At 40.1% G+C, this 23264-nt stretch overlaps 1 protein-coding gene across 1 annotated transcript in view; it reads right to left on the minus strand.

Moving 5' to 3' along the window:
• Nucleotides 1-6879, minus strand: part of IL21 (interleukin 21) — a 43367-nt gene extending 36488 nt beyond the window's left edge. The window contains exons 1-4 of the mRNA XM_086611969.1: nt 6745-6879; nt 6583-6618; nt 2648-2785; nt 2132-2209 (exon numbers count right to left, since the gene is read on the minus strand). Of these exons, the coding sequence (XP_086468095.1) occupies nt 2132-2209; nt 2648-2785; nt 6583-6618; nt 6745-6879 (387 nt within the window). The remainder of the gene's footprint in view (nt 1-2131; nt 2210-2647; nt 2786-6582; nt 6619-6744) is intronic.
• Nucleotides 6880-23264: the final 16385 nt, after the last annotated feature.

Here is a 23264-nt window from a genome sequence, read left to right on the forward strand (position 1 = left end):
TGGTTGGCCTTCTAGGACTCGCCAAAAAACCCACTTAGTTTGTAATAAAGGCATTCAGTTAAACTCCTCTGTAAAAATTTAAGTGTAACGTTGTGGAAACGTCAGCAGGTACTCTGCAATTGCAGGACTTGCTTTAACGTTTTTCCCAGTTGTTTTTATCTAAATCTGAAATTAAGTTTTACCCTGACTCTCTCTACTTCTGTTAACTTTAAAATCCATTGTGGTCACAGCAGCAGCTTTGCATATTGCTTACCAGTTGGTGTTTAAGGGACTTTAGCAGTAGCAAAGTCAGAGAAACAGGGATAAAAGATGCAGAACATCATTTTACACTTGGTGGCTTCATTACTTCCATGAGTGGTGGTAGTTGTTTAGAATGTGAATTCTCATGCAGTAATGTGGAAACATTGTGGTATGAAATAGAACACTACTCAGAGGAAAAGCGGTTTTTGAAACAAGAAAAAAAAAAGACAATCTAAATCAAAATGGTCATCACCAGAAACAAGGAGAGTTCACTGTGGAAACTTGGGTTCCTTGTTGCCCTGAGGATCTTCCTCCTCTGACTCTGTTTTTTGAGGTGGTTCATGTTTCAGGACAGCAAAAACGTGGAGGTAAAAAAGCTTTTTGTATTAGTTTTCCTTTAGGCTGACATTGGTAGGAATGGAAATATTTTTAATACTGCCTCGTTATTTTTGGAGGTAACTAAGATTGTAATTTTTCCATTGTAACACTAGATGTAGTCTTCCAGTTTCCTCTCTATACCGCATTTCTACTAAGTAGAGAGAAAATTAGATGAAAGGTTATTTTTACTGGAAGGCTTTACACTCTCTTCCAAGATTAGTTTCCTCACATGGGGCTAATGTCTGTTTGGGGGTAAATTGACAGTTACTTCCCAGGTGGAAGAGTCTAGAGCAAGCAGAATATGGCGGTATATGGTTAAGCTGCTAAAACTTACTTTTAAGTGCTATGATATTCACATTTTAAAAAGTTTCAGTGGTATCTCTGGCCGTATTTCCACAGAAACATTCAGGATACAGAAGCTGTACAGGCACGTTTCCACATAAGAAAAAACAGTTTTTAAAGAAAAAAATGCAATTAAAACTTAAACTGTAAAAATGAGTAGAGAGAAGGAATAGTGTTAGTGGTGTATGAATATGTCTGTAAAACACTGTCTTCTGAGGAGGGGCAATATGCATTTGAGCTGCTTCACTCTGAATAATCATCAGCTACTGTATGTGTTGGACCTTTTGCAGTGGCTGGTCATACCAGCCAGTCGTGTCTCTGCTGTATTTATCCCGTGAAGTTGAGGGAGTCTAGGTGGAATGCCATCTTCTGAAATGTGTTTTTCCCCACAGAATCCTCTATCTCCACTTAGAGCATGAGGGTTACTCCTCTCCCTGTTGAAACCCATGGCAAAGGTGCCATTAACATCAAATGGACACAGGTCAGACCTGTGCCATACAGGATGATTTGTAAATGTTTTTCCAGTGTTTATAAGACAGTTAAACGCAGGATATTTTTCCATAGTCAGCTGAGATACAGTCTAAGAACTTAGAAATAAAGTTGTGTGTGTGGTATTGTTGTAGATAAAGAAATCGGTCCAAATAGGTACCTTTTGAGGCTTCAAAGCCTCCGATAATTTTTTTGTTTTCTTTAAAAAGTTTCAGACATCTCTGTATGAGATTCTTTTAAGATCAAAGCAAAAATACAGGAGTAGCCATCTAATGTATTTCTAGTCAGCAGAAGGTGATAGTTAAGTCCCTTAAGAGAACCTATTTTTGTGAAATTATAATTTAATTTCCACTGTAAGGTGAGGCTAGGATCGCTTTCAAAACAGCATCTGTCTTACGAATAGCCATCCAAATAAGACTGCTTAATATTTTGGGAGAAGCTTTCGCTTACCACGCACTCATAACACAGCAATGGAAAATATTTACATTTTTCATATTGTCTTAAATAACATAGTGTCTGCTTTAAATAGTAGGTTTTCAGTAGCCTTCAGCTCTGCTGTGTCCTGTATTAGTTCTTGATTAACTGTAAAAACAATGCATTGTTAGAAATAGTGTAAAATAAAGATACCTGTAATAGTTTGCAAAATATCAAAAAGCACCCAGGAGGAATCAACTCTGATTACCTGTTTGATGAGGTTTGCAAAGCTCTTCAAAAACTCTTTGGGAGTTTTTTTCTCGTAAGATTCACATGAAGACTCACACTGATGGAAGATAAAGAAAAACATGCCACTTCTAAACAGCGTATCAGCATAATAAATAGTATTTCAAGATTTCTTACTGAAAAATCAAGGGGGTTGTAACGAAATCCTTTTAAAAACAGAAAAGCTGAGAGGCTATTTCAGAAACGGAAAGAATGTAGCAATGACAGGTTTCATTGACATGTTTTGCAGTAATCCCTGTCCTTTTGTCTGGCACATCATGTGGTTGCCAAGTACATACGTGCGCTTGACTGATAGGATCAGAAGGGATGCCTCTCCCAAAAGTGCAGAAAATTTGATATTTTTCATTTCCAAAGTAGTGAAAGGCAGATCAGTTTTTCTAACAAGTTTGCTTTCTACAATTCCACCATTGCAGGTGGTGTCTGCTGTAGAAAACAAGGAGCAAGGATCACAATTATGTGCAGTGTGAGGAAATCCTACCTTTCCAGAGTCGCTGAAGGTGAATTTTTGCAAGACTCTAATGGTTTGGGTGAATGTTGAATTTACTTGGCTGTTTTCTGGTTGTAATTTCAATGCGCCCTTCTGGAAGCAGATCACGGCTGTGGACAGGCATCCGTCCTAGGGCAGGAAAGAAGGAACAGTTTTAAAACAAATGTTGCAGCATTTTTTCCTGCATATGTTAGGTCATGGTCCATGTGCAAAAGGAAGTATCAAGGATATTAATTGGAAGATTCACCTTCGCTTTTTTTAAAAAAAGTTAGTTTTATACATGCAAGAGATCTTTAACCTTTACTCTGCCTGTTCTTTGATAATTACTTCACTATTTCCTCATAAAATTGAGTGAAATGCTACTGAAGAAAAGATGTTACATGTAGTAATTTTCACAAGCACAGGCATGAGTATTTTCTTTTTTAAAACTTATGAATATCACTCTGGACTGTTCCTCAGTGCTATGTGTGGGAACACGCTTTTTTCTTCCTAATTTTTGTGCCATTTCTAATATTACCTACTTAATTGTTGAGTTGATGTAGAACTGCATGTTTTCAAATACAGTTGAAATGTTCTCACTTGATAGCATGGGAAATGAAGGTGATGAAGTTAGTTACCTTACTAAAGGGAAAAGAGGGATTGAGGATGAGAGGCAGGATAAGAAGCCAGGTTCCTGGCTCGAATTGTCTTACTGTGTTGCTTTAAATCCAGGTGCATGGTAAACCTAAGTCAAGGAAAGTAAGCACCATCCGTATCTAACTTGAAAAAGAAGCCATCTGTTCTAATGATATAAATTTACTGCTGTTTATCTGGAATTAAAGCAACCTGCTGTTTTCCTTTCATGGTGCTGCTGCACATTAATTTTTCTGATGCTAACAGAGAGACTTTAAGCTCTCCAGAAACTCCTTTTCTGCACAGTGGCTGTTTTCCTTCGCAAGGCGCACAACTATGGAAAACATCACCAAAACTAACCTATAGTCAACAGGGAAAGAAAAGCAGTGTTTACTGAAGCCAATTTCTAACTTGCTTTCTGTTTTCCAAAGAAGGAAACGTTTAGAACTGCTGATTACACATATTAGAAAGGCTCCAAAGCCATCATCCCTGTTTTGCATACCAACTGCTGCCGAAGCCGAATCTCATCGGGTGTATGAGATGCTGCTGAAGTTTGCTGCTTTGGCAAGAACAAGGCAGCTTTCATGTATGTTGCTTATAGCAAACTTTAATAGCAACATTTTATATTGGTTAGAGACAACATTTTATTTTTCTTAAAAACCACACGTTTATGCTTGTTTTTCAGGCTTCTTACCGTAACCAGTCTTGCTTACTGGAAAAAAAACACTCGTTTATTTTAAAGAGATCAGTTTTCCAGCTGAAACTGAAAACGTTTTCTGCCTCATTGGTGATGAGCTGAGAAACCAGCATTTCTCATATATGCTGCTTTTTTTTTTTTTTTTTTTTTTTGCTGAGTTAACAGTTAGCTGTAGGCAGGCCAACAGGCAGAGGACCACAAAGATTGTGATGGGTTAAGCACTTTGATGAAAAGGCATTAAAAAGCATAAACCACTGGTAATGTCTATGGAGGGCTAGGCAAACATGTAAAATATTCGTATCAGAGGCAATGTGCAGCAGTACTCTGCATCTGAGTCAAGGTAACTTTACAGATTAGCCTGAAAAGCCTTCACTTCCTGAATTAGCAATCAGTGGGGTTAGATGCTGATCTGATGTAAGTCAGCATTGTGTCACTGGCTTCAGCTGCAATGTCAGTCACGAGCCATAGATCTTATTTTCCCTCTGGTCTTGAGTTATTTCAGCCTTAAGACTACTTTTTCAGCCTCAGTTGAGTTAATGTCCACTGAGCTTCTAAACTACTTAACTCCCCTTTTTTTTTTTTAAAAAAAAAAAAAGATATTTCATTGTCGAGTTTACAAGGAAATTGTGTGGGATTGAATTGGGGCTAACGCTCAGTCCACTCCCAGGGGAACCTCAAGGAAGTCAAAACAAATAGTGATAAACCACTGAATTTTGAATGTTATAAAAGGTAATCTTCCTGAATATTCAAGGACAAATATAAATCTGTCACAAGTAGGTTATCATAGATGCAGTATTTTGATATTTCAAATAGTTATATGAAAGTCCTTCTATTAAATCCAGTTTTCTTAGGGTGTGATCTCACCAAATCTCCCTGAGTGCAGCTTTGGCACACTGTAATTCATATCTTAAAATGTGGACAATTCAGTAAAGGTAAATTTCACCCTGTAAGATGAAGAGTTTGTTCATGGGGTCACTGGTGATAATTATTATTAGCACACTAATATTTTTTTCAAGTTTTTCATCAGAGGTTGAACTTGTATCAACTTAGTACCTTCTAAATATGTGAATTCTCTATCTTCTCTAGTTTTCAGCAGAGATACTTGGGACCTCCTAGAATCAGACTGTAAAGCCCTAAGCTGCAAAGGAACTGTTGTCTTCCTTCCTGAGGTGACCATGTTTTTTGAGAGAAGAAAAAAAAACCCAAACTGATGAAGCGATTAGTCACTAGTTATATTTGCTTTGTTTCGGAGGTAGTGGCAAACTCTGCAGTAATCATCTGACAGACAGCTAATCATCTCCTCCTTTTCACTTTGACACCACAAGTTAGAAAGAGTGTTAATGAAAAAAAAACCACCAGCAATTAGGGTGCATTAGGTTTTTGCACTGCAGTTGTTTCTAGCAATGAGAAGGAACTTATCTGTTTTGGTCATGGTTCTGTATGTTTCTGGCAAGTCAAAATGCACCCAACTGTAAAGCCTAGGAGGAGGCTAACAAAACCTGTGTGAAATGAGGTGAGTTTTTTGCCTTTCTTCTTGTCGTTGTTTTGCAAGAGAGTTTACAGTCCTGAGTAAATAGCTTTATGCTCTGGGTGTTTTTCAAAAAACTATGCATAATGATCGTTTTTATACGCCGATCAAAATTGTTTGCTTTCTGAAATAGTTATCAGAGCTCAAAAATCAAAATTACGGGTAAATTCAAGACAGCCGATTACAGGAGAAGTGTAACATTAGATTAGCCATGACTAGCTCTAGAACTTTGTTGCATGTTGGATATTGTCAAAAAAAAAAAAAGCAGGACACGTTTCCCTTCTAAGCTTTTAAGGCATGTTGTTACTATTATTAACGTTTAATGTTACAGTAAATCCTACATCCTGCCACGTTCAAGTATGCACACACTGTCTGTAGTTTACTATGTGTAAGAAGTTCCTGACCTTGGAACACACAAAATATCAGCATTTAATAATGTCTAAAGAAAGATCTATATTAGAAAGGGATTCACAGGGATCTGTTCTTGTAATTTTAACTAGTTCTAATCCAAAGAGAATACTTGCAAAATGCAGTTTTATCTTCCTGTTGATAGCACAACCCTTGCTCGGGGAAACCAGTGTGACTACGTATGGGAGGGAAGCGCTATGTAGTATGGCCTTTACAGTGCCACTCTGCATTTAGCTTCAGTGGGAGGGAGAGGAGGGTCCCTTTGGGGTTGGCTCAGCAATGCTCCCAGCACGGCTGGAGCTCATGGCAGCTGGAGGCACTTCTACTCCCAAAACTTGCATCCCCAAGAGCGCTGCTGTTCGTCTGCATCTTGTATGAATGCTCACTGTTAGCACCATTTCTTAAGTAAACAGAGCACATACAAATGTGAATCTGTGGGTGTGTTAGAATACACACATGATAGCAAACTAGTAATTAAGATTACATAATATAACTACTTCTGCCATTAAAAATCCAGAAATAAGGAACTTTTTATCAAAGTATTTTCTTATTCAATCTAGCTTGCAATAAGAGTACTAGGTCAGAGATGGTGATGAAGAACGCATCTGCTATTTGTCAATGGAATAAACCAGTATAAAATCAAATTGATACAATTAGAAAGAAATGTTAGAGCAGTCTCACCACAGGGTTTTCTGGTGTATGCAGCAGTTCAACATCCTACAACAAAACAAATCTACGTTAGAAAAGTTTAACGTTTGAAAGTGATGTCCCTCACAAGACATATTCTAAGCAATACATGATACTTGAAAATAATTTCAATATTATGACAAATACTTTGCTTACCTTATCTTTCACTGTGGTTTCTAGCCGTGTAATTGTCTTGAAAAGTTGTTTGTATGTTGCTATTTTGTGTGGAGCTGCAGTCATTGCCATACTGGAACAGAAGAAAAGCATGCAGAAAATAAGCATCCTCTCCATACTGATGAGTTTTGTCTTAAGATGTGCCAGGAGCAAAGTTGTGCTATTCAAGATGAACACTTCAGTTTGCGCTGTGCTCAGGTATGCTACGCACCTACCTATATATTGCTCCTTGCTGGAGATGTAAAACCCACCCATTTCAGTTTGGAAAGCTTTGTAGAATGGATTAATGAGTAACCCTTTTTTCTTTTCCACTGGCTAGGTGCATGTATGCGAGTTTGTGCGTAGGGGGCAGGGATTGATGGAGTGAGTGAAAATATGCCCCATCTGCACATTGGGCAGGAAAAAAAGAGAAAAGGGTGAATTCCCATTTTCACTTTGAGTCAAGAAATGAACGTAGTAAGAATTAGGTACTTGGAAACCACAGACGTAGGTAAACAAAGACTCTGCATTTTTTCCCTTTTTCTCACAGCAGTGAGTCTGTCCCATCCATCTGAAGCTCTTCTGTACCATGCTGGAGAAATATGTCAGGACTTCTTTTCAGAACTTAAGTGTATTTATCCTACTTACTATATGGCTCCAAGGGATGTTTGTTAGTTAGTTCCCCCTGATGTCTGTGAACTGCCCTTTCTACATTTTTAGCTTGGTATCTATGGCAGCTTTGAGTAGAAGCTCATCTTAGCATTTAAACCAGCTGGACTTTGCTTTATATTTACTTGGAACCAGTACCAGATATTTTAACAGCATCATAGAGAGTATGGGGTGAAACTGTCACTGGGGGTGAAAGTTGCAGGCAGATGCATTGCCCTGGGAAGGTGGATCCCTGTACCATGCCTGTTCCCTAGATGGGAGCAATACTGGAAGATGAAGGACTAAATCCTGGTGAGTCCCAAAGGACACTACCACTTTGCAGCGGTTGTCCAATGCTCGTGGCAGCTAAACACATTTAATTGCATTCTGCAGCAGCTAGGCTTGAGGTTAGTTTCGCAATTTAATGCAACCCCCTTCAAAGGAAATGTGATACTGAGACCCGAGAATTCTCTTGAGAATGTAGAAGTGCATTTATTTTGTGTGAAATCCAAACAAAAGTGCATACTTCAAAAAACGTACAGCCAGAATAAAACGAGCGGAATGATCTGATTTAAGAAATAAGGCAAACTCTTGTCATTCCCTTCAAAATCAATGCCTGTTGTCATTAAGTATATATGCTGCTTTTGAGGAAATTTATTTAATATTTAAAAGTTGTGCATTAGCAAAGGAAATTTTTTCCAGCAAATGGTGGTAAGGAAGGTTCTCTTGTGGGGACTTCCACAGGTATTTTCTTTCTAAACGACTACCACTGAAGTTAAAGATATTTGAAGTTGTTTTTCTGGAGTATACTTTTTTATATTAGTTGCCTTCAGCTCAAGCCTGGTTTTTGTCACTCTCACTGAGCTGCGCTGTTCTCAGTAAGGCTCTCTGCAGGCACTAGGGACTTACTGGACTGCCAGCTCTGGGAATCAATTGATTTTAAAATCACTGTTCCTAATATTTCATCACAATGAGGAAAAAAAAAGACTTTAAATGGCTCTTATGTATTATCATTAATAAATGGTTATCAACACTGTGGTGTTACCATTAAAAGGTTCCTGTGTGGAATTAGCAGAGGGCAGTTAAAGTCACTTGGAGACCTTCGCTATGGTGAATAAAAAGATGCTCAAAAGTCTTTCAGATTAAATCTCTGCCTCTGGAAGTGTGAAGATTTCAGGCAGCTTTGGAGGTGCTTTATGCAATCTACACGGTGTTTTCAGCTCAGTTTGGGGCCTGTAGTGCTAGTCTGTGCAATATGCTGACATCATACAAAACGGACTTGTATTACGTTTCTGGCTGATGAGTGAATCTGGGCAATCAAATTGGATCACTTATTTCTCATTGTCCATTTCAAAATGAGCATGTAAGCTGATGAGAGCTCTATCTGGCATACTCAAGCCTGTTTGTTTTCTGTATATGAATGATTATTTACTGTATGCTGTTTATGTGCTTAAGTAATTTTTAATCTTTCAGAAACTGGATAGCTTAACGGAATAGATTTTACAGGTGTATGTGCAGGTACACATAATGCACTCACCTGTCATGAATGCACATACAAAATCTCTCCTGGTGAAAGGGATAGCTAATCGCACCTGATAGAACAGAAATCCTGAAAAATAAGAACTAAAGAAGTAAGAAAAAGAATACTTTTTTCTATCGTATAGTCTAAAACTTAATTTCTTGAAGAAAAGGTAGTGTGATCTTTTTTATTATTACTATTTCTTTTGATAGACATGTCTTGAAATAATTTTAGATAAGCAGCAGAGCTGGACTGTGAAGTAGAGGATATCTCAATGGGTTTTATTCAGGAGTTGTGTTAATTTGTAGCTAAGATTCATGAATGGAAATCAGCAGCATCTTTTGTTAGAGAAACCATATGGTGGCCAATCCTTATGTTTATCTCCTTATCTCATTCATGTGAAACTTTGCAAAAAATTTTCTTATTTGTTGTTCAACACCTCTGTGAGGCTGCTGAGAGGATGGAGAGGTTATTTCTGGTGGTGGTATTCCTTATATGAAGCTCCTCTTTACCGTAACTGAACCTTCATCTTCTCTGTAGGTTATTGACTAGTAACTTGGATGAACATGCATTGTATTCTCAGTCCAGTTTTTTACTATGCTGTTGGAAGTGTTGATAGTCAAAGAGCAGACTGGTGGTGATGTGTACTTCTGCTTTTTATTGTCAGTATTTCAACTGTGAATTCTTTAGAGAAGCTCCTTTGAGCTCTGCTACTGTAGGTGATGGTGCTAGCCCTGTCAGCCTTTATTTTATGCATCTTTATTTGGTTGATAGGTTGGAAGCTTTCCACTTTGATGTGGAGTACGACTCTGTTAGCTTTGTCCTTATTAGGTGGTTGGTAGTTATTCATGCAAAGATACCACTGCAAATTGTTTGCATTGACCAGACAACTTCAAGAACTTCAGTTAAAGCACAGTGTGACTGTCCATGTAGTTTCAGAAATGCAGGGCTTGGAGGGACAACACAGAGGGCATTGGCTTCTGTCATCATACAGCCACATTGTACAGTGGCTTTAATATTGTATCATGTCAACTAGAAACGCTTTACGTATTACAGACTAACATTGCATTTTTCTTTGTCCTTGGTGATTTGTTAGACAGGAGTAAAGCTTAACAGCGTTCTGAATATAGCTGTGTCTCTGGGAGTCATTTCCAGGTACTGGTTCTGGCCTACATGGCCACACATACTGAGACCCTACAGCTCCATAGTAGAATCATACCTGTGTAGCTAACAACCATTTTAATTTTCATCTTTTGTTTTTTTCATAAACTTGTAATAATTACAGATCTCACGCAGTGACCAGGTGTTAAAACAGTGCTGCTTCTGGAGATAAAATCCAATAACAAAAGAGTGAGATAATCATAAGGCTCTGCATGCTGCTAGCCTGGGCAGTCCTGAGATCCTGTCGCTTTAGGCAATAAAGAAATTATAATGGTGGACAAGGGCAGCTTTAGACCCATTGAACCAAGCTCAAGCCTGATGAGCACTGTTGTGAGGAATTTGAGTCATCACAAGCTTCATATTTGAGCAAAGCTGTTATGTTAGGCTGTGGTTATCCCTTCATGTGTAGGTTTACTTAACAATCTTACAAACTGAGTCCAAGTGGGAGAGCCCTGCTGATGGCTGGCTCTCTTATGCGTGCTGTTTGTGGTCCTGGCAAAACAAACCTTGTACAGCACTGCACTGCATAAGGCAGTTTATGAAATTAGAGGAGATAAAGAGTTCTTCATGTGAAAGGCTGATTGCGGTGAAGACCACTGCCTATTTTACAGCGAAACCTACTGTGTGAAAGAATGGCTGTACAATAGTACCAAAGACTTTGGGCGAGAAACAGTAAGTGAAGCGTTGTCACTTTCTACCAGAAGCATCACAGAAATATGGCAGACTTTATTCATTTGTGGATCTAGTAGGATAATTCATGGGTTTGGTGGAGGTTTACCTCCACCAAATTCACAGGAAGTGAGATGGCTCTACCTGAGATATTCCTAAATTAAATCTGTTATATTTTAAATCAGTTTTAAAGGTGGTGGAGTAATTAGAATGGGAAGCTAAACAATAGGTATTTGGCAATGTGGTAACAGATGGTTGCATATCATGTCTCTAAAACTGTACAGTCTTCTATTTTGTGTTAGAGGCTATAAGGTCACAATAATTGCTTGAAGAAAGGCACACTGACAGAGAAAGTGAAATATAAGGACAAAGAAGAACTTCCTTTATGTCTAGGCAGTGGAGAAAACTCCTTGATATCCCTCTTATCAGATAAGAGTGAGCAACATGCTTTTTATATACGTCACTTCTCTTTTGCGGCTTAGGAACATGCTGAGTCAAATAATGATACTCTCTCTTGTACCATCGCCTGCCCGGCCCCAGAGGGACGCTGCAGAGTGGAAATCTGAAAAACCTCCCATCCCAGAGGCTGAGTCTTCCTCTTTCCTCTTTGCGACAGTGCCACTCAAGTGCTGAATGACTTCGACCCTGAAAGCCCAGTTCCCCCACCCACATTTTCCTTTACAGTGTATCTGAATGGAGGCTTTTCCCATAGCTTAGTCATTGCTATGGCTCAGCCAGAAAAGCCTGTAGTGTTACAAGGCTGCTTTCAAAGAATTTTTATAACTTGTGTACGTGAAATTTTATGTGTATACTATCTGCAACTCGGAGGGAGGCAGGACATTGTAGGAAAGCAAGAGGAGAGAGTTATGCTGGAAAATGAGAGACTAAGAAGAAGACTCCTGTATAACAGATTTAGGAAAACTAGTCTTTAAAATATTTCTGACAGATTTCTGACAGCTTTGGAAGTTAGTGCCACCCTCTTTCAATCTCATTTTCTTACTGTAAGCTTCGGAATAATTCTTCTGTCTTCTAACCTTTTTTTGAAAAGAGAAAATCAAACCCGGGAAAAAAATCTATTCCTAAATTGTAGTTGTATTAGCTACAGAATCAGAGTAAATACAACTCTGAATGTGGTGACACAGACAGTAAAAAATTAATAGTCTGCATACGACAATATAAAACCATTCACATTCTCCATAATGTTCCTCTAGAGTTAACTTACAGCCAGTTTCTGATCCATACCAAAGTGGGTCTACTCTTGAATAATAAAAAGATCCCATGCAGTAAATGAAGGAACAGGAGGAATAAGCGGAGAAGCTCTTACAGGACATTGTGCATTTCTGTCCTGAAAGAATGTACTGGATTCTACAGTAAATGATCCTGAAAGATGAAAGAGATGCCAAGCAAAACCTTTTATTACAGAAGATTCTTCTTATATCACGTAAGGGTAATTATCTTGAGCAAAATATTTAAGACAATTCTCAGTTGCTGGAAAACAAGGAGAAGAGTATGACAAGTACTCAGCTGGCTGGGTTATAAAGTGCAGTGAACTGTTGTGTCTTCGAAGAACTTGTGTGAGTGCCAGAGAACCCCCGTTTGCAGTTTGTAATAGGGGCTGGAGTGGGGGCTGGGTGCTGTGGGCATGCTGTTGTCCAGCCTCTAGCTGCTACCAGATTTAAAAATCATTATCTTGCACTTCCAGCAGTGAACATCGCTGACAATAGCGTTCTAATCTGTGGCTCTCAATTGCAAGTAAGGCTGAGATACGATGCTGCGTAACAGAAAAAGAGGCAATGTAAGAATGAAAGAGGCTTGGTGGATGGAAAGTAGAACCTGCTTTCAAGAACAGACAAAATCTTTCTGAATCTACTACAATGCTGCTCATGGGTTTGTCTAAGCTTTAGAAACAGCTTCAGCTAGTAAAGATGTGTGAGAAATGCAAAGCCAATTGCAAATGTTCCTCATTTGTTTTTGTATCATAGAATCATAGAATGGTTAGGGTTGGAAGGGACCTCAAAGATCATCTAGTTCCAACTCCCCTGTCATGGGCAGGGAAATCGTCCACTACACCAGGTTGCCCAAAGCCTCATCCAACCTGGCCTTGAACACCTCCAGGGATGGGGCATCCACAACTTCTCTGGGCAACCTGTTCCCGTACCTCACCACCCTCAATGTGAAGAATTTCTTTCTTATATCTAACCTAAATCTGCCCTCTTTCAGTTTAAATCCATTGCCCCTTGTCCTATCACTACACGCCCTTGTAAAAAGTCCCTCTCCAGCTTTCCTGTAGGCCCCCTTTAGGTACTGGAAAGCTGCAATAATGGCTACCAGCCATTATTGTCTTCATTCTCCGTGGTTCAGCAGAAGTGAGTGACTGACTATAAAGCAGAAAAATTTAATGTAAACAGCAATTGTGTACATGTTAAATACCAGGTGCATCCTGCTCCTAGGTCAACCCAGTGATGCTTTATCAACTGTATTGAGAAAACATCTTGTCAACATTCAGAGCTTGAGACAAGCCTAGACCCACTATGCACAGAATCAGATATTCAGAACTGTCCTTCTCTTGACCATGTCCTTTCAAGTCTTTCCTTTCAAGTCTTTCCTCCTAGGTCACACCTTTCTCTGCTTGTAGGGTGGAAGAAGCCTCGCTGGGTCACCAAGTCTGGTCTTCTGCCATTGCAGGTGTCCACGTCATATAGTTTCTTTCACATCTTGGCTAAAAGCTCCTGCATAGGGCCTTATCTGTTCAATCTCTGTAACGATAAGAGCTTTTTCTGTGCCTGAGCTGCGTTCCAGCTTTTATAGAGCAGCTTCATTCTTATTTACAGTACTAGTAATAATCTTTCCCCACTACCAGAGGACAGCTGCATTCAGAAGACAAGGCAGCAGTTGACAGGAAGTCAAGCTGCTACAGTTCTCTTAACAATTTGAGGGCAGAAAGTAGTTGTTCAGCTGAAAGCCATGGGTGGGGAGAGGTGGGGGCAATAAGCAAGAAAAGTCGGCGTTGCTCTCCTGTGTTGCAGCTCCAGCACTTGATGGCGTTGTACTGCGGATCTTCAGGTCTCCTCGTGAAACACGGCCCAGCAGTGTGCAACCTTTCTGCAGCAGATGTGTTCTCTATATGTTACACACATTTCCTGACAACTGCACTAAGAGACAGTGTGGCCTACGCTGTGAAAAGCCGCGGTGTGGTAGTACTGAAACCCAAATGTGTCGTGTTCATTGAAAACGTTCAGAAAGAAAAATCAAGAGAGATACATACGGGTGTTGGACAATGAATGGAGGAAGCAGAATGGCACAATACAAAATGCTGCCTTTGTTCATGTACTAATGTTAATGAACAGAGAGAACAGAAGTCAGAAGAGAGTTACTTCTAAGTTGTGGTATCAATAGCATAAAACACATAACCCCCAAACTGTTACAGACTCCAGATGATCAAGTCTGGTGCAGAGTCTACTGCATCCTGTGGGAATGCGGTACATACGTAACTGTTTCACTGGCAGTTGAGCATTCCTAGGTCCTGACATGCCGTGCGTGGTGATCAGTGTGACACTAAAGCTCATGTTTCAATATCAAAATTAAAGGTTTGATATTGCAGATTCTTTTGGAAGTCACTCTGAGTTCGGTGAGGCTGCTGGGCTGGTGTGGGATCTCCAGAGCAGTACAATTGTTCCCCTCTTACATAGTCTCGTGGGGCCCCACTTGGAGTACAGCGTTCAGCTCTGGGGCCCCCAACACAAGAAGGACATGGAGCTGTTGGAGGGCCATGAAGATGATGCAAGGGCTGAAGCACCTCTCCTAGGAAGACAGGCTGAGAGACCTGGGGTTGTTCAGCCTGGAGAAGAGAAAGCTCCAGGGAGACCTTTGAGCAGCCTTCCAGTACCTAAAGGGACCTACAAAAAAACTGAAGAGGGACTTTTTAGAATGCCATGTAGTGATAGGACAAGAGGCAATGGCTTTAAACTGAAAGAGGGGAGATTTCTATTAGATCTAGGGAAGAAATTCTTCAGTGTGAGGGTGGTGAGGCACAGGAACGGTTTCGCCAGAAAAGTTGTTGATGTCCCATCCCTGGAAGTGTTCAAGGCCAGGTTGGATGAGGCTTTGAGCAACCTGGTGTAATGGAAGGTGTCCCTGTCCATGGCAGGGGGGTTGGAACTAGGTGATCTTTAAGGTCCCTTCCAACCCAAACCATTCTATGAATCTATGAATAGTCTAGAGCAAAATACGGGGCACACCCAGTGAGGGGCTGTGGCCCCTTTTCCCTCCTCTCCAGCAAATCTGCCCTGATTTTACCTTCCTTACAAATACTTTCTACATAAAGTTATCTTTGAAATAAAATGCAGTTTTTCACTTTTTATTATGCTTTGCCTTTTGGCCTGTGTTGGTAGAAGCAGATGACTGAATACCACTTTTATTGCTAACTAGTTTCACTTTCTAGTTCTCAGGTACTACCAAAATATTACAGATCGTACCCTCCTTCATATATGTATATATGTTTACTATGTATAAACAGTTTCTATTAGAATTATTTTTTTAGTGATAGTATTGGTTTCAAGTTCTGTAAACTCATTCACGTTGTTGTTCTGCCCTTTTTTTTGTCTTCCCAGATCCAGGAACAGTGTCATGTCATACCATGCTGGGGCACCGCTGTGGCACAGCGAGAAATAGTGAGGACAGAGGAGCAGTGTGAGATTGCACTGGAGGATGTGGTCTGGCTCCCCTCGGAGTGACTCCAAATAGCTGCTTGCAGACCAACTCCTCAACTTCTCCTGGACACTGCCACTGTGTGTGCTGCGAACCGCAGGGTCAGCCATCAAATGCTGCTTGTACTGCAGCTCCTGCAGCAGAGAAGAGGCTCTGGTGTCATGCTGTGAACCCAAAGGGAAGGCTGAGGGAGAAGCCACCTCTGCCCATCTCAGGAAGTAGTAATGCAAGTGCTTTCTTCAGCAGCAAAACCATTTAAAGACCTTTCTACTTCAGGTCACTGCCACTCTGCTGTATCTCTGCAGAGATCTCATGGTTTATTGCAGCCTCTGTTACAGTAGCTTGGGTCGTTAAAAGGATCCAGGTTAAAAATTCCTCTTGCAAAGGCCTTGAGAGTTTGTTTGTTTTGATTAGGATCGTTTCACTATCAACTCTACTTTCCTTTTAGCACAACTGACAGATTTGCAAATAGCAGTGAGTTGCTGGAAGTCAGAAACTCTTCTTCTACTGGCTTTCTACTGATCAAAACTGTGGATTGCCCACGCAACAAGTACCTCCTTAGCACACAAGGCTGAGGGGGCCAGTGGGTATCGCTCAGCAATGTCATTCCAGGAACAGCAATTTGGTGCCAGTGCAAACAGCATTCAGCCCTTTAGCTGTGGCTGAAATGCAGTTTCTGGCAGAATCATTTTAAGGAAGAGGATTTAAGACTCTTGCAGATTTAACAGTATCACGCAGGTGGGATTTGTTGTTATTTTTTGGGCAGTTATATCAATAAAATCTCTGATATGGATTTAACTATACCAGTATAGAATTGTCTTAAATAGAAACACTAACTGTTCTGTTTCTTGTCTATGAATTACTCTGTGAATATAATCCTCTTTGTTACGACTTTACACTTAAATACATCTGCTGTTTAATTGTTTACAGCAGGTTAGGAAATGCTCTGAGGTAACCAGCTCATACTACACTTAACAGATAAAAATTTAATGTAGTGTCTTTGAAAAAACAGTTGTTCTTGGTAAAATTTTTTTTCAGATGTCTCTGTTTCTGTCTTCATCTATAACTAGTCATATATAACAGATATGAATGTGTATGCCTGTGCCTACAGATATATCTGCTATATGTGCACGCACACAGATTTGAAAAGCTATATAGCACAGTTGCTTTGCATAATGAGTTTCATTTTTTTTCACAGGTCAGCACCTTAAGCGAACCTTGGAAAAATTATTGTGTGATCAGTCATCGCACTGAAGCAGCATCACCCGTCTGTTAAAGGTACTCTTGGATAAAAAGCTGAATGCTGTGGTTTCAGTGACTTATCGTTGAAACCTTGTGGTTTCTGTGTAGGAGGCTGTATAAGCTGGACACGTTTGACATCCTTGTTTCTGAGCTGTGAAATCTGTACATCTAATTTATGAAAATTATCTCTGGTTTGTTTTATTCTTTTTTTAATGAAGTCAACATATTTCCCTTGTATTCAGTGGAAACATTAATGGAAATGTTTTAAGATGCACTGTGAGCCTGTTTTGACCTCAAAAGGGAGAAGAGTAAAGATATTCTTGATTATGATTAAGGTCTAAGAAGGAAATTAAAATTAAATACAGGTTGTTAGAGGTAAGAGGAACACATTTCTCAAGTGTGAAGGCAAATAAAGAAGTTAACTGTGGGAAATGACATAGACGTTATAAAGTAAAAATCTTCCAAGTGAGAATTTGATTTTTAAAAACCCAAACAACTAAGTAAGGTAATTTAGAATAAACCATGGTACTGGTACCATTTAGGGTAACCGGTAGTATCTGTAGTCTTTCAGGTGGTCTAAAGAAACGAGTAAGTTTACATGTAAGGTAAATCTAAGACTAATGAATCTAAAGGTAGGAGAAAGAGAGCGCCGCAGCAGAAGCAGTTGCAATCACAGAAAAACTTAACTGAACGTTAGATCAGTTATGTGCTTTTTTCTTTCATAGCTGATTTTTATGCTGTGTTCAATGAATCGATTCAGTTCGTTGGAGGGCGAAATGGGCTAATGTTGGTGCAGTGGATACCACGGGTATGCACAGCTGGAATTGCAAGGAGGGGAGAGTAAGCTTCTTGGCTTTGATATGCTGTGTAGGTGTAGCGGAAGCACAGCCATGTCTGCATTGCTGAACTGGAACCAGGAGAGTCATGGACTCTCCTGCATTAGCCTTCATTCCTTCCCTTGCTCCTCTCCCTTCTGCTCTGCTGGGTCTCTGCTGTCCTGTAGCTCCCCAGAAAGCTGAGCTGTGGCAATATAGGATACCTGAGCTTCTAATAGGGGTAAATCCTGCTTCCTTCACTGTCATGAGCAATGACTGCACAAACCTTGAGTTTTCACCAACAACAATTTTGCCCCTGGCAGGCAATCTCCAAGAAGCATATCTGCCATTCCCTCTAAGTGAACCTATGGAAACAGTGAAAACAAACAAAGACCTCTGAATAGAAAACAAAAGAGAAGAAAAGGAATATTCAAGGTAGAAAACAAAGTTTCTTGCTGAAATATGAATGAAACTACTACTCATGTGAAAATAACTACTCATTGCATTTGTGGGAGTACAAAATTCTCTCTAAAAACATTAGTCAAAGACTTCTGTGTGAGTGAAGATTGAAAGTGTGATCACCCACTGTCAATTAAGTTCAGAGGGATGACCGCAAGATTCATCTTAATAATTTTCAGTAATTTCTGTATCAAAATAGATTTTGATTCCTTGTTACTGTCTCATTGGTCCTGATAGGAGAGTTGTTCCTTTTAAAAAAATGAAGTTTTTCTCTAATGTTGTACCTTTGGCTGGAAAATTAATGTGTCTTGTCCTGCTTGTGTTTTCTGTCCAGAAACCTGAGCCAGTAAACATGATGACTGCATCTGCAGGTGAATATACAAGAAAATAGTAAAATTGCTGTATTAAGATATTCGTCTGGACAATGACATTTTTCTTGACTGTTATTTATGTGCTTCTTGCAGACTTAACACTTGATGCCCCTCCGTTCCTTGAGCAGACAGTGCTGCTTCTCTGAACTAACTTGTGGGGAACCAAGAGAAAAACAAGGAGGTACTGAGGATGCTAGTCCAGATCAATGAAACCTTTTGAAAATCACATTTTTCCCATAATGACTGCAAACATGGGATATACAGATAACCAAAGAAGAACTTTCTTTTTGAGCATCCAGAATTTAACCAGAAGCAATATCATAAGATTCAGCATACGTCTCCATATAGCCGAATTTCCAGTCCTGATTCTCTTCCTCTGATTATCATAAGGATTACACAACTACTTTTTTGTTGAACCCAAGGAAAAACTCTTACTTATGCTTCTGTTTTCTCTTTTTCTGGGTCACTAAGCCTACAGTTCTTCAGATCCCTCATTGACAGCATTTTTAGGTGGTTTTTTAGCCACTACATTTCCACTTATATCTCCAAGCCTGTATTCGTCTTAACCTATCTGCCTGTTGCTGGCCAGGGATAGGCAGTGAAGCACCAACGCTGCACCTCTGCCCCAGGCACCCCCTTTCCCTCCCAGGATGGTCAAATCCTGGGTGCTGAGGAGCAAAAGCAGCTGCTTCAATCTCCCCTTCTGCAGATTTGACCCTCCTGGTGTTGAGGGCTCAGCTGAGAAGTCTCAAGAGGTCCTTTTTTTCCCCTCCTTCTAGCATCAGCCATTCACCAGCATTGGTGTTTGCCTCTCAGTGAATAAGTTGGGTCACTGACCCAGCCGAAAATGTACCTTGCTGTGGCGAGGAGCTATTAGGCTGGACCAGCCATCACAGCGGTGCGTGTCCTGGGAGGCTTGTGGCCATCTGGGCACAGAGACACTGCCTTGCCTTCCCAGGGAGACATGCTCTTACCAGCTCTGAAATGCTGCTCTACACCATGGACAAACGAGTAGTTAATGGTGGAAGCTTGCCTCAGTGGTATTTTTTAATTTTTAGTTTTTTAAGGGCATCTTTCATTATCTCACAGCCTAGAAAATTACACTCTTCTGTCACCCTCCTCCACCTTTGTGGACTATTTATTTTAATCCTGATCATTTCAGGCATCTGAGTTACGAGTGGACCATAGGAAATTGTTGCTGCACCATTGGACACCCAGCAGACATGAGAAGGAAGGGGTGGATGTGACTGTGTCCTACCTAGCCTTCACCTTCAAACTGGATCTTCGCCCGCTACAGCCATCAGCTGAGCCACAGCTGGCAGCTGTGTATGCACTTGTGGCCCAACCATAGGCAAAATAAAATGTAAGAGCTTAAATCACTAGGAAGATTGCATCTTACTTACCCTTTGGACTGGTCAAAAGAGTGCACATGCACCTGTGCTTTTAGCCACAACACCTTCATTCCTGCAATTGTGTGTCCATACCATGCACCACGTGTAAGGAGATGCTGATTGGACTCTAGAGGCTGCAAAACACTTATACGTGATATTGCTGCACAAAGGGTGACAACATGAAGGGAAATGGAAACATTAAAGCTGAGAACAGGAAAACTCACGAGACAGCGTGAAGAAAAAAGGAGACAAAGATGTAATTTCCAAAACAATAACCGGAGATCAAAGGAGGCTGATCTTCTTTCAAATGGCTGTTTGTGGCGGATCTGCAGGAGAAGGTTAAAGAGCAACATTACTTTGAAAGGTGCCATGAAAAATACAGAGTATTGCAGAGAAGCAATAGACCCTGTAGCTTTTTTCTTGGCTCTCTTCTTGCCATTGCCCTCTGCATATCTGTGCTGGCCATGCTGAGTTCTTCTGAGAGAAATGCCACACTTTGCTTCACTTCAAATTGTCTTTAATTTGAGCAGAGATTAAACAGCGTTATGCTCTGATATAATCATATGCCATGGAAACTCTCCTTACTCAGTCTCTGAGTTGCTTTGTTTTCTCCTCTATTGCTGGATCTAGTTCAATGCTTTTAAGGATTGAACAGCACAGATTTTCCCTTTTAGCTGTATTCTTCATCATGTCCTGATTGATTTTATTGACTTTGTCCAATTTCCAACAAAACTAATAAATAATTAGAAATATCAAAATTTTTCATGCTGACACTTTCATATGAGCGTTTCAATTTTCCATTTTTGGTATTTCATTATGAAGTTTCATTTTATTTGAAATAGTTTTAAAAGCTAGAAAAGAAACATTTCTTCACAGTTCGATACAGAATGTCCAACCGGAAGTGAGCTTTTTTTTTTTCTTCACCATCTCAGTAATTGCAATGTGTTGTGTGCCACCTCATAGTCTTCTGGCAAATGAAAAAGTCAGATGCTCATCCTGTTTTAGGTGATCAGTCTAACATTTAGTAGTCGTTCTGTGTGCTTTCTTACATTTTTTTGATTCAGTATACATGCCTGGTGGCTCTGAAACATTTCTGTGCTCACTCTTTATTTTTCACAGGTGGCAATGTCAGGTTTATATAGAGTGGGTAATCAGCACATGACCGTGCTGTTAGTCCTGCCTCTAATTCACTGGGTGACATGCTTAGGTGACCGAGTATGAGTGGCCATGAGGAGCAGCAGAAAATCTGTGACAGGTTTGTGCAGCTCAGGGAGTAGCTAGCCAACATGTATCGGCTTAGGTTGGGACTGGAGACAAAGTGAAGTCCTTCTGCCGTATTCATGTTTGTCTGCTTCTAACCGGGCCAGAACAAGTTTCTTTGACTTACCAGACGAGGCTAGGGAATCTGGATTTACCAGCTGTTATGACAGGTAGTAGTTTCCTTTATTTTTTTTCTCTCACAGATAAACAGTGAGGCTTATGGAATTTAAACATTGTCTTTATCATTAACCTGTTTCTTGACGTTTAAAGAAAGACAAATTTAACCTTTTTATAAGGTTAAGAGAATGGTGAGAAGTCATTATTTTATACAATAAATTGTCTTCTCTCTATAAAATTGTAATTTATGCAGTACATTGTCTTCTCATTAGGGTAAATTATCCTTCAGTGTTATTTAACATCTTCCATAAGTGAGAGGAAGATGGCCTAGTGTGGGTTGATGTGGACCACTGTGCCTTACTAGTTCTTTAGACCTACACAGCACTTCTTTGCACCTTGTGGCAATGGGGTAAAAGAGCCTTATTTACCTATTTTTTTCAATTCCCGTTTTAACTACTGACTGGAAAGACCAGGCTAGGCACTGGCAGCCCTTTGGCTGCCTCTTGCTCTGGACTTCTTCCAAAATATCTGTACTACTTCCGTTTCTGAAGGAATTCAAGGGAGCTCACAATGTGAGTTTCTCCACACTTGCTTAAGGAAAAGCCTGTAGCTCAGGCTTTTTTCAGTTTAAATGAAACTGCATTCTTTCAGTTTAAATGAAATAGCCCAAACTAGAATATGAGCCAAAATTTCTGTAAGAATGATGTTGTGCATGAACAAGATCAGATCAGTGCTAAGAGAGAGCTGTTGCACCGGTATGAATCAGAGCAGCCTGAATCCACACCTCCATTGCTTCTCAGTCTAGTACTGAGAAAGCTTTTCAGGTCTGATTAGTCATTTGAGTTAAGTGTAATAAATGTCAGAGAAACTAATTTATAAAACCCCTCAGTAAACGTGAGGCATAGCTGCTCTCTAGTGGACTTGTGAATAGTGTCAGCAGTGTAAGTACTCTTAACATCCCCAGAAAATTATCATGCAGATACTCTGCTGAAAGACAGAAGATGAAAACTTTCTACACATGTGAGTTCAGCTGCTGCTTTGTTTTGTTGCTGTCTCTCCCCTCGTGCAGCTCTCTTGCACCAGGGTTACCGTGAAGTGGCAGCTTTAAAAAAGATCTCCTGTCCAACGCTGTGGTGAGCAATATTTCATTAGCTACGTGTTGTAGTTTTGTTTGCAGATGGCAGTGTTTCCATTTAGCATCACGTGAGAGTGGCAAGTATCTTAGTGCTGAGGAAGACCATTTTATCAGAAAAGAGGAGGTGTACAAAGTACAAATATTTATTTCCTTATGCTGTACAGAAAGCAGAGAAGAAAATGCCTACTGCACATAGGACTATCACATTTGGTAAGGTGAAATCCTCGCAGGCTTTCTCAGGAGACAACCTGATTTCAGTGGGATCAACACCAAATCAAGTCAGCATGCCCAGGCATAAGTGCGTGCACACAGAGGACCTCGGGCAAACTTGCTGCCCAGTAGGGTCTGGGGCTGGCGGTGGTACGGAGCTGAGCGGTGCTCAGCCTACCGACATTCCCAGGGACAGCACGGGGCTGAAACGGGGCACTTCTGTTCCTGACCTCTCCAGCAGCTTCACTGGCTCAGTGTTTAGCTAGCTGTCCACTGTAGGTCAAGAAATTCTCCTACGTCCACCAAAATGCCCCAGAAATTATCTTCTGCCTGTATTAGTTTCTTGATAGGTAATCTTTAAAAGAATTTCAGAACAAATCATCAGTTACATTTTTCAATTGCAGTAACTTCAGGAAAAATCAGTGACAGGTTTCACAAGCAGACCTGAAATAGAGATCAAGTAACGTGATTCAAAGCTGCTAAAGGTTTATGAGAGTGACTAAAAAAGTTAGTTTTTAATACTATGAACAAAATTATGCGTGCAACAAAATAGCCTGTACTTAAGCAAACATTGTTTTTATATATATGCAAGAAGGTTTGCTTCAGACGTAGTATGTATTTCAAAAGCAGCTTTAGAAATAACCCAGGCATTCCATTTCTTAGATTTTTAGTTAAATTACTGAGAAAAGTGTTCCCACCATAAACAAGTCTGGCAGAATATTGAAGAAGTGAAATGAGTCTCCTATATTAATGAAGTCTTACATAGCCATAATCATTTGTGTGTGTGTGCCAACTTTAATAAAAAAGTTATTGTGCTGC

Source organism: Tauraco erythrolophus, chromosome 5, assembly GCF_009769465.1.
Source record: "Tauraco erythrolophus isolate bTauEry1 chromosome 5, bTauEry1.pri, whole genome shotgun sequence".
NCBI lineage: Eukaryota > Metazoa > Chordata > Aves > Musophagiformes > Musophagidae > Tauraco > Tauraco erythrolophus.